Here is a 17,892-nt window from a genome sequence, read left to right as displayed (position 1 = left end):
ATGGTTTAATTTTCAAAAAACACCATATTTTTGTTGTACTGCACCGCTCTCTCTCACTGCTGCAGATCCTCTTTTCACCTGGTCTCTGTTTTAGCTACAGAGTCAGACCTCTTTTCTTCTTCTTCTTCTGTACTATCTTTGATTGCACTGCACATGCCCAGTAGCTCAGATGTAGATCATGTCAGCTAGCTAGCTCCATAGACAGTAAAAGAAAGGCTGTTTCTACAACTTCGGTCAGTTACAAGGCAGGAGTAGCTGGGAGACTTCTAAATGAGGCTTCACATGTAAGTAGTTCTTTTGTAGATTATGGTGAACTTGTGTGTGTTGTAGCAGTGCTTTGCTACTGAGAACGAGGTAGCATGCTAGCGTTAGCATGCTAGCATTAGCATGCTAACGCTACGAGCTAATGGTTGCGGTTAGCCTGCTCGTTTCGGCTTGTGACGTCACAAGCCGTGCCGATTTTGAACAGCTCACCCAGAGACTAAAGGCAGGACACATTCAGAAACCGTATCTCACTCTAAACAGCATGGATGGATTTTTTTCAAAGTTTGTATGTGTGTGGAAGCACCAGAGACACAAAAGAACACCCCAAATCCCAGAAAAAGTGATTTTTTCATAATATGGGCACTTTAAAGCGTAACTCTCACCAAAATGCAACCTAGGGTCTTTTTTATGTGTGAATGTACCCGAGTCAAACTTTCGTTTAAAAGCATATTTAGGACGGAATCACCACTTTTAAGATTTGCCGTACTTTCGTTTTTCGGTCAACTGGCCTTTTGAATGGGAGTGCTAGGGGCACTTTTATGCTAGCCTCAAAATAGCTATTTTTAAAACACTAAGAAGGCTCGACACAACATGAGACTTTGCTCCAAGTATCACCAGGGTCTCTACACCTTAACGAAAGCATTGACAACATTGTTTGTGTACCCAGAGTTTACTAAAAAGAGAGGTTTTTTACAACTCACCGTAGGTCTTGTTGTTTCCGGCCGCTACCACCTCGGCAGTCAAAACGAGTCGATATCAAAACAAGTAGCCACAGATTTAGTATATCCCTTGTGCACCGGTGTAATTAAGGTGTAGAGCCCCCGGTGATACTTGGAGCAAAGTCTCATGTTGTGTTGAGCCTTCTTAGTGTTTTAAAAATAGCTATTTTGAGGCTAGCATAAAAGTGCCCCTAGCACTCCCATTCAAAAGGCCATTTGACCAAAAAACAAAATACGGGAAATCTTAAAAGTGGCGCTTCCGTCCTAAATATGTCTCTTCAACTCGGGTACATTCACAAAAACACCCTAGGTTGCATTTTGGCGAGAGTTATGCTTTAATATGCAACTCCACTCGACTACTATTGACTTACAGTGTGCTTCTACCTCAGAGGAAGACATATTTAAATCCGCCCCAATAATCAAAACTGGCCAGCGTTACGCCCTTCCATGAATCCATTTCTTCTTCCTTGTCTGCTCCTACTGCTGATTTGTTTCTTGATCCAGTTTGGCCTCTGTTTCGTCGTCAGCACCTGCTGCCGCTGCTGCTGCTGGCTCGCTCTCGGGTGGGTTTTACTTTGGTTGCCAGAGAAGACGAAGTGAACCGTCCTCACATGACTCTCTGCGATGGACTGCGTCCACGGCATGAGAATCCAGCAGCTGTGCTCTTGTTCTCAAACTGTAGTGTAAACAACCAGCTCTAATGAATATATATAAAATTATATTTAGTTTATAAATGGATATGTAGCCTTTGTAAGATTTACACTGACTATGTATACACAATAGCAGATGATTATATATTTTTTAACATTGAACAAGTAAAGTTAGTTGTGAGATCTACTGACTGTGGCAGTGTATAATACATTTTAATTAGGTCAGGCTATATTCATGGACAGGTGTTTTATTTTGTTGATCTTTACTTCATCACATATTCCTTATATGAGGTCAATCAGAGAAAACATACAATGTTGTAGTTCTATTTCTTTATTTCATACTTCATGTCAAGATATCTTTTTCATATGAAGTTATGCCTCATAACAAAAGAACGTGTTTAAAGAACGAAGAAAATCGTGGCTCACAAAATAAAGGCATTCTCTCATAATATTCTTTACAAAGTCATCTCACAACGAACGAAAAACAAGAACAATGTCTCAGTTGTAACAGCAGACTACAATAAACGTTTGACTTGAACCTAACTGCGACAAAAGAAAAGACAGAATGATCTGTGCATACAAATACAGTTTTGCTCCTGAGATTCTCCGTGGGACAGAGTCGCTGCTCTAAAACTTCACCGAGGCAATGTAAGCACCAGTGAGAATTTTCTCCCTTTTGATAATTTCAAATGAAGTAAAACAGATTTAATTGTCACCCCTTATCTCTCCTTTTGTTCAAAACTGTACTTGAAAAGCTGTCCGATGCAAATATTGCAATGGTGTAAGATTTGGAGCAACATCCGATCCCGACATACACAAACTGGTGACGCAAACAAGTGCCAAAATGAAACCGCAACCAGAATAAAGTCTTAACTTCATCTTCTGCCTTCCTTCCTTCTTCCTGCGCTTACTTGATCCAATCACCATCACTTTTTTCTCTGTTCTTTGAAGATGACTGATGATCAGAAATTAAAAATAGTGACCAGAGTCATTATAAAAGTACATATGATGTGGGGTTAGTGTATAATTATCTCTGATTCACAAGGACATTTACAGGCAATGACGACTCTCTCTTTAGCGACTAAAAACTTTGGTGATGCAGAAACGGCTTGTGATACCTGAACACTTCACTTTAATATTGCTTTGACAAAAGTTATCATATGCTGTACAATATTCACTGACGGCACAACCGTTTGACACACGCATTCACACATGAAAAACCTGACAAGAATTTGGCGAGCAGATATTTATGTATACAGGAGGAGGAGCTGCAGAGACGACTCTTACGGTCTACTGTCAGATTTTTTCTACAGGACAAAGACAGATGCTTTATGGCTGGTACTATTACACTGTTTACATTTTCCACCACCACCTCCCTATCTTAAATCTATAGACATCAAAAGTGAGAATATTGGTTTTGGGGGGCGTTTTTTTTTTTAGCTCCTCTGTCTTTTCTCATATGTCTCCCCTTTATAACTTCCTCCCCACGGCCGGAGATAAACTCAGATCAGTCGTCAGTTTTTTTCAGCCCCTTGCAGATCCAAGATTTGGGGTTTTTGGACGAAGACAGACACGTTTCCATCTGTTCAGGGAGATCTGTTCATCCAATAGATGCATTCGAGACGAGTCCTTCTGTTCTTTGCCAAAGCCAAAGTCCCAGTTGACATATCACTCAAACAGTCATCCATAATCTGTCCTTTTTTTTCTGCCAGAGTATGATGAAAAATCTGGTATCCTAACTTAACCCACAAATAGTTTCCTCTTGCTGCTGATTCAATTCTTCCCCAGTAAGAAAGAGGATAGGTGACACGTTCACCACTGATGTCCTTCACCTCCTAGTGTCCATTGGTCTCAGGGGCCGAGGCGGGGGTGGAAGGGGTGGAGGAGCGAGAAGCGACCAAAGCCTTCTCTCCCCCAGGACTGGAGACTGAAGAAACACTGTCGGGGGCTTTGACCCCGACCAGACTGACAGGAGACACCCCGGCTACTGCTGCTGCCCTGCTTGCGGTGATGGCGGAAACTGGTTTGGGTTGAGCCTGAAGTCCTGGGCTGCAGATGAGGTGATGTCTCTCCCAGTCTTTGTGCTGGCAGAAGGAGCCACAGTAGCGAGCGGCATTGCAGCCGCTGCACGTCTCGCTAGCTTTGCGGCCACAATTCCAGCAACACTGAGGGAGAAAGAAGAGACGACGGTAAGTTTTCACAGGAATGTAAGGAGAGGAAAGAAGTGCCACACATGCAGATTTGTGTCCTCACATAGGTAAGCCTCTTCCAAAGTAAAAGCGGAAACTGAACATTTGCCAATTTACAAATCAACCGCATATGGAGCAACGCTGCTGTTATAAAGTTGTGTACCTTGCCACCTGATATATTTAAGTCCAACATTAACTCATTTGAGCTCTGTCTTGCTCTCCACCAGCCCTGAGGGAAATATCTAACTTTTTAGCTGCTAAATGCTCCACTATGTCTTTGTCTGTCTGCTGTTGGGTGAATGGCGAACAGTGGCGTTTTAGAGCTTTTTAACTGAAAACAGCGGTCTGCATCACAACACTGATGACAGCAATGGGAGTGACCCAAAACAGTGCAGGCTAATTGTAAGATAAATGTAAAAACAAATAATCATGTATGCATGCTCTTTTTAATGCAGCACTATGACTGCAGGATACTGTAGAATCTCCACCATCTATAGCTCTGCTCACCTCACTGGAATCCTCCTGCTCATTGATGACCATGATGGCATCCTCCTGAGCCTTCTTCTTCGCATCAGCCAGAGTCTTTTCCATCTTAGCCCTCTCAGAAGCAATCATTTCAAAAGCCTTCTGCTCAGCCTCTGCTACTGCCTTCTGAACCTCATCCATGGCCTGGCGCTTCACCTCATTCACAGCTTCTTCTATATATCAGGGGAGACAAGTGTTCTAAGTTTAAACTCTGAAAACTCACATCAGTCAAACACAGACCACGGATCAGCAGTTTCATGTTATGTGCGTTCCAAACATTTACGTCATCTATTTTCCTCTGTAATCTTGATTATTGCTTGAATAAAATGCATTATGATCACCTTTTTTATTTAACTAAATATATAAGCTTTTAACACATCAAAGATTTCAATTTTCAAAATTTGTTGGTGATCTTACCAGCTTTCCTCCAGATCTCATCTGTAACGTATGCTGAGCCTGGCCGTGGAGCAAAGTCGCGCTGGGAGTCTGCGGGAAAGCAGAGACAGAAGGGATTAGCACCTGCCTCGGCTTAGAAAGATATTAACATGATTAATTGTAAAAGATAGTGGCTGACTTTGTGACTGACAGCTCAATCAAGGTAACAGGTGCTTACACAGAGGCAGACAGTGGTATTATCTTCATCATGCAGTCTTTTTATTTTATCCTCGATGCAAACAAGTCTGCATATCTAGGCCACACAACCAATGTAATTGTTGTTTATCAGTCTTGGACTGATCTGACAGCTTTAGAAAGGAATGCGTCTGGCTTGGAGGGAATTGCGGACCAACAAGTCTCTCTCTCTCTCTCTCTCTCTCTCTCTCTCTCTCTCTCTCTCTCTCTCTCTCTCTCTCTCTCTCTCTCTCTCTCTCTCTCTCTCTCTCTCTCTCTCTCTCTCTCTCTCTCTCTCTCTCTCTCTCTCTCTCTCTCTCTCTCTCTCTCTCTCTCTCTCTCTCTCTCTCTCTCTCTCTCTCTCTCTCTCTCTCTCTCTCTCTCTCTCTCTCTCTCTCTCTCTCTCTCTCTTCTCTCTTTTCCTTCATTTATATCCTCTCTCTTCAACCAGGCCTGCAGTGCATACACCCTCCCTGCCGCCATTTCCACCCCCACTACAGTTTTCCTCCGCCCGAGCCCAGGCAGGCAGGCTGGCTTCCCGGCTGGGGGCCCAGATGGTGCTCAGGCGAGTCAGCCAGCTCTGGGTCTCTGAGCCTGCAGGACGGCAGGACAGCCCTTCTGTGGCCGATATGGCCGAGGCAAGTCCTGGCACCTGTCTGTGACTATGGACCAGCAGGGGGAAGGCAAGGCTGGCACTGGGAAAGAACCGTGCCAGTACACAGCAGACTAGGGAACTAACTGTAGAAGACTCACTAACACTGTGACTTAGCTGCAGTTCTTTAAATAACCACCAGACGGCATAAAGAGTATGAAATAGAAGAAAGGCTGTAATGGTTGGTGTTTAGACCTTTCAGCATCATGGCCAGTAAGTACACCTCCGAATGTTCAGATCAACATATCATATTATAAAAAGTACACTCAGCATTTAAGTTCAGGTTGTGTAACTTTTCTGCCAAGATATGTCTGTTTTTCCAGGATCTGAGACTGATGCTCGTCTATGATGCTCCTTTATATTTAACATAAAAGGATCAGTCACCCAAATAAGCATCCAAATCAGTGCCCAGCATACAAAACTTAAATCATGGAGGAAATTATGTGAAGTTCTCAAAACTTGGGCAAATAAAACTGCATGGTAATGATTTTTTTGTAATTTGGGTGAACTGACCCCTTATGCATAACAACTAACTGATTTCCATTGGTTTGGCTTCATCCTGGGGTTCATGAAGCAATCTTCTTTTGTGGACCACAATAGGCGCCAATCACAGACATGACAACAGAGTTATTGGTTTCTGCAGCATACCAACATAATTGAATTGAAAAATAGAGGTACCCACCCGACTCTGCAGAGTGGGGGCTGTGTGTCTTTGAGAAGGGAGCTGAGCCTGAGCCGCCTTTGCGCGGGTCCTCCTGCTCGCTCGAACGCCGTCTCCAGTAGTTGAGCTCCTCGCGATCTGACTCCTGGCATCGTCTGAGCACGCTCACTGACCTCCGTGTCTTTTCCACCATGTCCACAATGCAGTTCAGCACCTAGAGGATGAAGGACACACACGTTACTGACTTGAGTGTGCTTTAAGGCTATTTATGAAATAAGTAAATCTCATCACTACTCATTAAATGTAAAAGAATTTGAGGCCAGTATGTATGGGGGGTTGCCGTTTCAATTAGTAGCAAAATATGAATTCCCCGCTTCAATGTATAATGTCCAGATGTACTAGAGATGTGTCATTGCTTTCCTGCTGTGAGAAGTTAAAAACTCTTTAGTGTAGGACCCCAGTAAGACAAATTACATTTTACATTCTTTCTATATCACAAGTCATTAGCAGTAGTGGTGCCTGTCTGCAAACTTACATGGTCCAGATGCCTCCATTCATCAGCCCACTCTCTGTCTGTCAGTCTGTGGTCCACCGGCTCCTCGCGGTAGCCTCCGTTAGTGCCTGATTAAAACACACAGAAGACAGACCACAGGCCAATGTGATTAACATTCTTTTTAATGTAGCGAAGCCACAAGTGACAGTAAGTGAGTGAAAGGTTTGTGTGTGTCTGATGACAAAACAAACTCCTTGATTTTAGATACAGCGGCTTCAGTATTTCACCACAAGATATCTTGTGATGGTCATACATTGGAATTCTTTTTTTCACATAGCATAAGAGATGTGACTCTTACATCGAGAATTAAGAGTGGCTGCGATGAGGTAAAGTAAATTGGGAGCAAAAAATAAGAAACAAAAGATGCAGAGATTGACTGGTCGGATTGTGAGCGAGAAAGGTGGGGTGAACAAGAAAAGGAGAAGCCTGTGATGCAAAACAGACTTCCAGCACCCAGAGCCTGCACACATCTGGAAGTCAGCTGTCAACCACACACACACACACACACACACCAAACGTCTCCCTTAGCACCTCCCCTCCTGGAGCTCACAGCATTCCAGTAGGGAGACACTCAGGCTGAGTGGAGTGGCTCCACTTCTAAACACAACCAGCCGGTCTGACACTGTGGACCATTACAACCCCACACACACACACACACACACACACACACACACACACACACACACACACACACACACACCACTATGGCTTAAGCAATATCTAATTGTACATTTAACAGCAATAATACTTTGCACACACACAAGCTTGTGCTCAAGCAGAGCCCCAAAACGTCCTGATACATGTCCATACACAGAGACACACACTGACTACAAAGACATAGCAAACCACAATCTTTTAAAACTGAGTAACGAACGGCCAACAAGAGGCCACATGCACACTAGGCCTGCTGAAAAAAATAATGACACACACACACACACACACACACACACACACACCTTCCCCTCAACCTCATCTCTACTCCTGGTTCTCATCAGTGTAAATCAGTTCAAAGCCACAAATGTGTTTGTGTGTGTGTGTGTGTGTGTGTGAAGTGGCGGCAGGCGGGCGGGAGGCTGTCAGACATGGGACTACGGCCTCGTAAACACAGCACCTCTTCCACGAACATATCAAGGTGTGTTTCTGTACGTGTGTGTGTGTGTGTGTGTGTGTGTGTGTGTGTGTGTGTGCGCGCGCCTGTGAGCTACTGCTGTTTCCACTGCTTGCTGACAAGCCCCAAATGGAGGGTAGATATACACCAGAGTAGATCTAACCCTGCCTGGACAGTATGGCTCTGTTTATACACACGTGGACTCCAGCGATATATATGGGGACGGCTACACAAACATACAGACCACCCGTTATCGCTGTGTGTCTGTTTTCATGCAAGCATGTTAAAATCTTAATTAATCAACCACTTGCATTCATAATGCTGCGAAAAACCAGATTAAAGTAAAAATAAATAAATAAAGGTATTCAAGTAATTTGCAGGAATGTTATTTCTTGAATAATCAAAGTTTACGTTATTAAATAACTGGTTAAATGTCCACAAGGATGTATGGTAGCCTATAACTATCATTTATTACTGCCACAAAATGAGGAAGAAAAATTGATAAATGACAGATGCTGTTTGTTTTTTCCAAACTGAACTTTTTTCACTACCAGCAGCCATGACTGAGATTGAGACTTAACTTCTCTTCAGGAATAAATAAAATGTCAGTAGTCATTAACTCTAAATGTTAAGAAAAAAAATGACTCCAAGAAATTTGGCCAAAAAAATAACTTAATAAGCATCACGTACCAGGGAGTCTGGGCCTGTCTTTGAGCTCGCGGATCTCCAACATGCGTTGGCTGTGCTCGCGGTGTAGGATGTGTGGTGCTGCGATGTCATCTAGGGCGTAGTGCTGCAAGGGTGGAGGGGTCGGGTGAAGCTGGGCGCTGAGGGGCAGTGGGTGGGCGGGGCTGTGTCGGGGAGCAGGGCTGATGGTGCAAATTCGTTTCGCGGCAGGCTCCATGGCTGCGGGTGGACGTTCGTGGAAACCATTCTCTTTAGCTCTGAAGGAGAGGTAGCGGTGGGGGGTTTAAAAACTGTACAGAAGGATGAAGGCAGTATGTGTATCATTCCAATTTGGTATACTTTAATCTAACCTGTTGGGGCTGTGTCTCTTGGTAACAGCCTCCGGAGGCTCCATCAGCAGCTCAGAGGAGTCTGGCGAGGAGGCCATCGTAGTGCTCAGCAGGAGATGCTCATGCTGGGACAGGTACTGGGCTGGGGTCTGCTTGGCTGCCCGTGCACAGTGGAGTAGCTCCCTCTGCAGAAGGGGAAGGTTTGCCTGGCAAGAAGTAAATCAATTGGTGAGGTTTCATTCTAATTTGCAAGACTATACAGACTGAGAGACTGGGAAGAGGACCATTTAGAAATCGGCCTATATTTGAAATGATAGAGCATTCCTGTTGAAATGTCTGCCGCTCACTTATTCAGTCACATATCAGTCTACATGCTACATGCTGAAAATGGCAAGACCTGCTGGGTTCTTTTGGGGAATGATTGTAAAGATTTATAAAGAATACGTTTAACTGGGACGCAAATTTGGTTTAACCATCTATTCAGCAAATTTAAATAGCTCACGTTACTGTATTGTGTGAACAGTTAACTTCATTTAATATCGGATGTGGCGCTCTCTTTTGCAGGGTGCAAATGTTCCACCAAAAGAAGTTCCTTCCCAAGACTATTTTGCAGAGCGTTTTTTCCTCCTATGCTAGAATGTATGTGTGGTGTTGCCAAACATTACTTCACAGCGCTGTGGAGATAGTCTGGCAATGCAAGACTAGTCATACCTCACATACTTATTCAGAGGCAGGTCGAGACATAAAAAAGAGAAGCACCAGTCAGCTTGTTATTAAAGTAGTGGAGGGGAGTTCTGAAGCAAGCAGACCAGAACTGTCCTAGACAGACCACCTGCACACTGTAACAGAGCTAAAAGACACAGTGTACATATGCCTCCTGGGGACGACGCCTTAGTGGGAGTAAGGGGGTTTTAAGGGGGGGGGGGTTGACTCCTTGAGGTCTGGCTGTAAGGCTCAATTTGGGTCTGGGTGTTGTTCTGTGGCTGCCTCCATGGTGGCTGCGGCTTCCCTTGCTAAGCTACTGCTGAAGTTGGTTACTAAGCGCAATACTTTGGTCACATATACTGTATTATACAGATGATACAGAGGCTTAAGAACTTAGAAACATTTCATAACAAATGATACACAGACTCCACGTCTCCCTCATTCCTTACCTTCTCTCTTTTTTTATTTATTTATCTGTGACTGTGTCCGTCCTATCTTTCCATCTCGCTTTTGTTCCATTCATTTCCCTAATTAGGAACAGACTCTGGTGTGTTTGCAATTACGCCGCTTCCTCACTCCCTCATTCTCCGTCTTCTTGAGCAACCAACTAAATAACCATATCGTTCTCATTTTGTGACTCTGCCCTCCTCCTATAACGTAGCGCTGACAGCCATTATCTTTCTGTAAACCTAGTGCCCCTTTCTCCTCTAATCTGACCTGTTCTGCTCTGTCTTCACCAGCTACAGCATCTCTCCCTATAGGAGTACCTTCTTCACAACGATGCTGATACCTCTGCTTTATGGTCTACTCTGTGTAACACCCCTGCCATCTCTTTAGCCCGCCTCCCATGCTCCTTTGCCTCCCTTCTTTCCCTGGGGCCCTGGCTAACGGACACATGTGCTGTGTGTCAGTTGAGCAGAGGGCTCTCTGAGGTTCAGCGGGGCGGATGCTAGATTGGCGGCGCCATGGCAGCTGAATGCTCTTTTAACGGGACAGCGGCTCCATATGGCACACTGAAACCCATAAAAAGGGAAGGGAACACTTTATAGGCATGTTTCACACTTCCGATTTCCCACTTTTCCCTCTCTCCTCCTCACCCACCTCTCTCTCTTTTCCACTTCCTCACCCGCTGACTTTGTCCCATCTGTCTATTTCTCCCCCACTCGTTCTTTCTTTCTTAAGACAGACTACTCTCAAGGAGTTGGAATTAAGTTGTGGGGACCCCACCCCCTCGTAATAAATTAGTAGAAGGAGGGGAACAGAGGTTTCTTGTCTCAGGGCTCTCAGGCAGACAGATGGAGCGGCTCCAAAGGTGAGTAAGAGGTAAGTGTGGAAAAGGAGCAGATTTTGACAGCTTGAAGTTACAGCGGTACAACTGAGATTTATGGGCTGCTTTAGTGAGGGGAGCTCCTAAAATGTATACTCTTGCAGACTCCCCTGGTTACAAAGGGGCTCGAGAGGCTGTTTAACAGACACATTCATCTGTTGCTTGTCAAGTCAACATGCAAATCTTGATAGTTACTTTGAACTGCCGAGAAGCCATTTAATTCAATTAGAAAACCTACACAGATGCCTATTTATAGACTACTGCACTGTGTCCTGGAAACACAGTAATAAAGTGTAATTAATTAATTACTTTTCCATCATGACTCACAAGCTCTGATGTGATTGCCCATAGATTATTCAGATCATACTGAAAGAGGGTTATGTTGGTGTCAAGGACCTTCTCTTTATCACTTGTTATTCTGCGATTAATAACGCGGCATTAGTTGACAACCTCAGCCGAGAGAAGTGAGGGTGTTTTTCTCAGCAGGGCTACAGGCTAACCATAGTGTGTAAAGTTTAAAAATTAAACTGAGAGGGGGAAGAAAAATACGGCTGCAAAGAAAAAAGGAAGTAGTCCAACGGAATAATGCAAAGCAAATATGGGAAGATGGAGGGGAGGTTGGAGATGTGTTTACCTTGAGAAAAGGAATAACAAAGGGCCGTAAAGGGAAGTTGGTGGCCTCCTGAAGCCGTGAATGGAACTCCTCAATGGTAACTGTCGAATTCTAGGAGACAGGGATGGTGAAGTTTTAAAAACGAAGTCCTGAAGAGAAGACGCATACAACAGATACATTTTCTACAATAATTATCTTTTACACAAGAACTTACCACGAGGGCCAGAACCAGGCTTCGGACGCTGTCTCCAATCTCAGGAGAGATGTCGTTGCCAAACTGCTGCAGCGTGGTCAGGAAACGTTTCAGCTTGCTCAGCTGGCGAGCCCCACAGGTGGCCGGCAGCTGCTGGTTGGCCAGCGATGAGGAAGAGGAAGAGGACGGTCCGTTGCTGTAACGTTGCGGTGGAGATGGCACTGCATTCAGGGTTGGTGGGGAATGATGATTCCCATTGGTCACTGGGGAGGAAAGGTGAGATCAAGAGGGGGAGGAATTAAAATAATAAAGTGGACGAATGCTTTGAATGAAGGATGCCATTTGCAAAAAACACAAGCTACAAATTTAGCTTAAGCTACTTATGAGAATTCAAACTTTTGGGTGGAAATGACAAGATAAGTAATGCCACAGGCTTGCTGGGGATAGAATCAAAGAAACTCTGCACAACAACAAATTCAAGAATGACCCTTACATGCTGTGGTGGAAAAGGAGGCCGGGCGAGGGCCGCTGGGGTTGACAGAAGGCAGGGGTGGCATAGTGGAGCTGGCGCTGCTGGGGGCTGATCTGGAATGAGTCTTAGCATCCACAGGAGAACCGGGCATGGCAGGGCTCTTCTTCTCTCTACTGTCTGCAGAGAGAGAGAGAGAGAGAGAGAGAGAGAGAGAGAGAGAGAGAGAGAGAGAGAGAGAGAGAGAGAGAGAGAGAGAGAGAGAGTGTGTGTGAGTGAGTTGACGCAGCTTGTTGGTCCGTGTTGTGGGTCAAAAACCAGAACCCTTTAAAAATGTCACATTGTATCATTTTCTCTATATTAAATGAACAGCGCACACACAAATGTACAAAACAAGTTTAACAAGATAATCATTTTGTTTAAAACTACAGAAAGAAATGAAGGAATTTAACTCACTAAAGCGCCCACATGAGAAATAAACAAGCAAATAAAAAGACCACTTTTGCATTAGCTCAATAGTTTGAATCAATGCGAAAGCTTCTGGTCTATAGCCACAAAAGAAAACAAAAATGCACCCCCCCACCCCCCAGCCCACTTCGCTTCATACAACGCATACTGCTAGGGCATCAACCACCCTGCCTCCTCCCATCAAAGAGCCAGATGTCTAAAGTTTAGCCCCTCACTCCCAACTATTCAGATCAACAACAGAAGAAATGCTGAAGAAGCCTATTGTGTGGGAGAAGAATGCCCCCTTATTGAGCTCCCCAGCAAATGGGGGGAAGAGAAAAAAGAGACAGAGAGCGAAAGGGATGGGGTTATTTCACGCTTTACTAACGCGATCGGCAAAGCTTTTGAATGTTAAACGCAACTTCTCAATATGCTATTGCCGCTGAATGAGACCACCAGATAAGTGGTATGGAGAAAGTGAAATGAGGGTGTGCCGGTGGGGAGATGTGGGATCAGAAGCCGTCTTTGTCTCCTGGAGATCCATGAAGGCCGGGTCCAGTCTCCATTTAGAGTGGATCAGACTTTTCTAACTGCTTCAAGAATGGACGATTAATAGACAAGCATGGTCTCATAGGTCATGGGTCAGCAGAGAGCAGCTTTTTAAATGTGGTTTCATGGTTTTAGGGCTTTGGCTTCAATGGCACCCTTTATAGCTTTTTCACAGCTATGAACTCTGCATGGCCTTGAGCCACAGGGTCCCAGTTTATAAAGGCTTACGTTGGAAGGTTTAAGCTGTCAGTAGGTAACTCGTGAGAACTCAAAAGGAGAAATTACACCCATTGAATGAATAAAAAAAGGATTTTTGATTTTGTGAGTGCAAAAAATCTAAAAACATACAAAAAGCAATGCATTTAGAATTCAGAGAAAAGTTAAATTACAAAAGCATGATATATATAAAAGCATGCACACATAAAAATAGCCTTAGCCTTTTCTTCCCTATAAAAAGAGTCAATCTGCAAACTTTCTCAATCTGTCCTATGCAACTTATCTGTCATGTCTGCAACTCATTATACAGCGTTGAATGTTCCTCCTTTTGCAGTCCTTTCTTCCTCTGTCTCTTTCCCTCTTATTCTTTCTCAGCCCTGTGGCCTGCCTGCCATCGCTCCACCTGTTCACCAACATAGGGGGCAGGAAGGAGGGATCTATGCAGACATTTGGACTGTCGTACCCACCACATGCACGGCCTGCCAGTGCACCGCAGGAAGCAGCCTTCAGCACGCACATACACACATCGGTTCCAAAGCTCTGCACACTCCATCCGTATGGCCAGGAAATTAGACTGACATCTCAATAACAGAATCAACGGGGCATATGTCAAGACTGCTACCATGTAAACAACTTCATATGTACACAAGGGTAGAATTTGGTCAGCTTGTTCTATACAGCATTCACAAGTTGACATGTTAACACATCATCAACAGTTCTCCAGTGGCAGTGAACAGTAGTTTTTCGTCCAAATTGATGATCCTTGTATAAGCTTAATGTCGGCCAATTGTGTTTGACAGGTCCACGTGATGCCATAGAACATAAACATGCACAACAAATACAAATTTATCGTACATATATGTCTTATTGTGCATCCCATGTCAGTAAATTAGGTTACAGCTGCGTCGTGCATCTTAAGACGTGGCAGGCTCTGCTGTGCCAGAGGTAATCACCAAAACATGGAGACATCAGGTGTGTGTGCATGTAGTGCTGACAGCCCATAGAGAATTGCCTCTGCTTGTCAATTAGACAGTGTGCATTGCTGGATGACTTAATCTGGCTTGTGAGCACCTGAGCTCATCGTATATAGTCACACTGTCAGGGGAAGCAGCTGTTAAACAGCAGCCACACACACACACACACACTGTACAAAGTGGTCTAACGTTAATTCAGGTGAATGTTGGCTTAGAGGAGGATGAGGGGCATTTGTCTGGCCTAAATACCACCTGTCATCTTTGCTCTAATGGAACAAAGGCTAGGTACACAAAGCTCCTCATTACACATAAACAGGATTACATGGAAGTGCCACGATGCATAGAGACAACCCTTTGAAGCAAAGGGGATAACACTGTGAGCAGACCAATGCATTCTGAATATAAAGCTGGGAACCAGAAGGCTTTATCGACTCTCATTTAATAATATTAATATTTTGTATAAATTATTCTCACCGTTCCGTGCTGTTGTTCTTTCTATTGTGTTCTCTCATCTCTTCTCAAACAGATGATATACAGGTCTACATATGAAATTGTATAATCTTGTAAATTACTATAGCTTACTTATTTGCTTTCTACAACAGTTGTTATTGCACGGATGGAAAACTATAGTGTGCATCTGTGGTGATGGCTGTTGCTAGCCAGGTGTTCCTTGTTTGTTCTGCTTCAGGTGATGCTCGTCTGCATTAAAACATTCAATCGGCTTTAATTGCCTCTGCCTCTGCAGGTGATGATTTAGAATGAGGCTCAGGAAGAGACCGAGAGCGATCAGAGAGAGAGAGAGAGAGAGAGAGAGAGAGAGAGAGAGAGAGAAGAGAGAGAGAGAGGGATATTCCCACTGAGCCACTGCTGTGACTGAAGGCAATCCATTAAATAATGAAATTGGAAATGACGTAACAAATAAATTGCAGAGAACATTCATTAACCACCTTACGTGAAGTGAGGATGGATAACCTACTTTGAGTCAGTAAAAATAAAATACACTTGATGTGATGTATACATTAATGTGTTCGGTGTTAGGGTTTATTAAGCTCATGGTTTAACTCTGAAGTTTCAACTCTGTGGCAGCTGTGAGTCACAAGGCATGTGTATGCGTGTGTGTGTGTGTGTGTGTGTGTGTGTGTGTGCAAGGGTGTGTGGTGATGTAGGATTGTGTGTGTGTTTATCATGCCATACTGCTATCTCTGTCCTGTCATTGTAGATGAGGTGAGAGAAGATGTAACACAGGCCTGACTAATTTATCATGCAGCAAAAAGACAATTCAGAGCATGTGCAATGCTACAACTATGCGGGCCCAGAAATAGGTTAACACCCACAGACACACACATTCTACTCTTTGTCAAGAAATTAAACTTAATCGACTCTCTAACTTTCTATTAAAATGTTTAATAAAATGTTTGTGTTGCATTTTTCTGTCCACCATCACCCCCCACACTCGCACCATTTGAAACGAAAAACAATCCCTAATTTTAAACACCCACATTATCAGCAATGAAAACAACATGTTAACTAAATCAGCAGAGAGTAGACCAACATTAGATTTGAAAATGAACTAGGGGGAATAATAATAATAGAACAAACCCAAGAGTAAACAGAAAGAATGGTGAGACATATAAGGAGTGGAAAAAAGTGATGAAGTGAAATAGAAAAAGAAAAACTGAGGAATTGTCTTGAAGCTCAGGCAAAACAAGGACAAGTTAACAGCTCCCTTAGCACCCATGCAACTGATGGGCACTTCTCTCTCCTCCTCCTCCTGTACCATATGGATCTAATCGGCCAAAAGCTAGCCAGCTGGGACCTCCAACAGTCACCTGTGAGGGAGGGGGAGGGGGGTGCAGAAGGGACTGCTGGAGCCTTCTCCGCTAAGCCAAGGCAGCCCCTCCTCCACACACACACACACACACACACACACACACACACACATTTCTGCCTTCCCTCCAAGGAGTGGAGGAGGACATGGAGGGGAGGGGGGAGGCACGAGGCGGCTGAATGCAAGCGAGTGGACTTAAATGCCGGGGAGACAAAGGCTGCACCTGGTCCCCGTCCGTCCACGCACACCACCACAATACAGCACACATCTGTTCCTCTATCCTGCGCTCCCTCCTGACCTCCACCCACACACAAACACACACAAACACACACACACACACACACACACACACACAGCAAAGACAAGGGTGGATGCACCTAACCCTTACACAACCACATCCACTTATAAAACAGATCATTTGACAGTGCATGGCATCTCTCAGTGTCAGGTTGTCATTATAGCATCATAGCGAAACAACAAGGACTATACAAGTATTTTAGAGGCTTTCGGTTTGTGCATGGTGTCAAATGTCTGAAAATCACTAGACACGTGTCCCCTCTGTTTATTTCAATGAACTTAATTTATACTATTGCTCTCTTGGGACTGACACCTCCTCAACTGTTGCCGTGATACAGTGCTTCACGTCTGTCTAAGTTGTCATCAGATACAATATACAAAATATTGGTTTACAATATAATGACACGCTACATGTCACAAATCTATGTTTATGCGGGTCCTTTAAAAAATACATCCATTGTTGCATTATTTTAAAATTAGGTTCTGTATTAAATCCCTACTGAAGTTGCCTATGTATTATCACTGTAACACTTTTACTGACCATGCAGAAGTGTTAAACAAGCACCGACTTTAATAAGAAATTACTCTGCAAATTAGAGGCGCCATAGGTGGAGATGGAGGGATGCACGTAGGGAAAGGATGGGAGGGAGGGAATAACAAGGATAAAAAAATACTGGTTTCATTTGGTTTCATCAGAAAGACAAGCCTGGTTGTCAGACTCAGAGCCAGGCTGTTTTTCTTGGCTCTCATTACCACCTTCCAGCCCCATAGACTACATATTTGGACAAAACCCAATGTCAACACTCCGCTCCTCACTCTGCTAGGGAGGGGAGAGATGGGGAAGTTGCAAGGTTGACAGTAAGGGGGGTAAGCGAGAGAAAGATGTATACATGGACGGGGAGAGAAAGGAGTGACATTTGGAGGAAGAAAAATAGGGGGAAATAGAAATGTAAAATAGACATGTAGGTGAAGGAAGGGACATTGTGACTTCCATGCACACATGTGAAGAGGCAGAAAAGTGTTTCTGAAGTGAACTCATCACATTTCACTGTGACAGTGAGCGAAGCCCTCGCATGACTTTGTCACTCAGTGAGAAACTACAATAACACTGCTGCAATCCAGCATGCCACATGGTGAAAAAAGGGAACCAGGGATGGAAATGTACTTAGTGGCAGAGCAAGGGAGAAAACTAAAGAGGGGACGGCAAGGCAGACAGACGTCTTCCATAAAAAAACTAAGAATGAGCCGTAAAAGAGGCACAGTGATGTGATGCTGGAAGCAGAGACGGGAGAGGTTTGGCAGCGGCTGCATAGCGAGAACGGACAGTG

At 44.2% G+C, this 17,892-nt stretch overlaps 1 protein-coding gene across 3 annotated transcripts in view; it reads right to left on the bottom strand.

Annotated features, from left to right (window-relative positions):
- Positions 1-1,948: 1,948 nt before the first annotated feature.
- cbfa2t2 (CBFA2/RUNX1 partner transcriptional co-repressor 2) overlaps positions 1,949-17,892 on the bottom strand; it is a 35,961-nt gene continuing 20,017 nt past the window's right edge. For 2 of the 3 annotated variants that reach the window (XM_031301793.2, XM_031301796.2), the window contains exons 2-11: positions 12,278-12,433; positions 11,806-12,047; positions 11,613-11,702; positions 8,968-9,152; positions 8,621-8,874; positions 6,805-6,890; positions 6,291-6,483; positions 4,765-4,833; positions 4,330-4,520; positions 1,949-3,798 (exon numbers count right to left, since the gene is read on the bottom strand). In XM_031301793.2, coding sequence (XP_031157653.1) covers positions 3,469-3,798; positions 4,330-4,520; positions 4,765-4,833; positions 6,291-6,483; positions 6,805-6,890; positions 8,621-8,874; positions 8,968-9,152; positions 11,613-11,702; positions 11,806-12,047; positions 12,278-12,433 — 1,796 coding nt within the window. In that variant the 3' untranslated portion in view covers positions 1,949-3,468. Of the gene's footprint in view, positions 3,799-4,329; positions 4,521-4,764; positions 4,834-6,290; positions 6,484-6,804; positions 6,891-8,620; positions 8,875-8,967; positions 9,153-11,612; positions 11,703-11,805; positions 12,048-12,277; positions 12,434-14,913; positions 15,100-17,892 lie in introns of those variants that run through there. The other variant, XM_031301798.2, reaches the window with a different exon arrangement.

Source organism: Sander lucioperca, chromosome 6 (assembly GCF_008315115.2).
Source record: "Sander lucioperca isolate FBNREF2018 chromosome 6, SLUC_FBN_1.2, whole genome shotgun sequence".
NCBI classification, from domain to species: domain Eukaryota; kingdom Metazoa; phylum Chordata; class Actinopteri; order Perciformes; family Percidae; genus Sander; species Sander lucioperca.
This window is presented reverse-complemented; position numbering and strand designations above follow the sequence as displayed.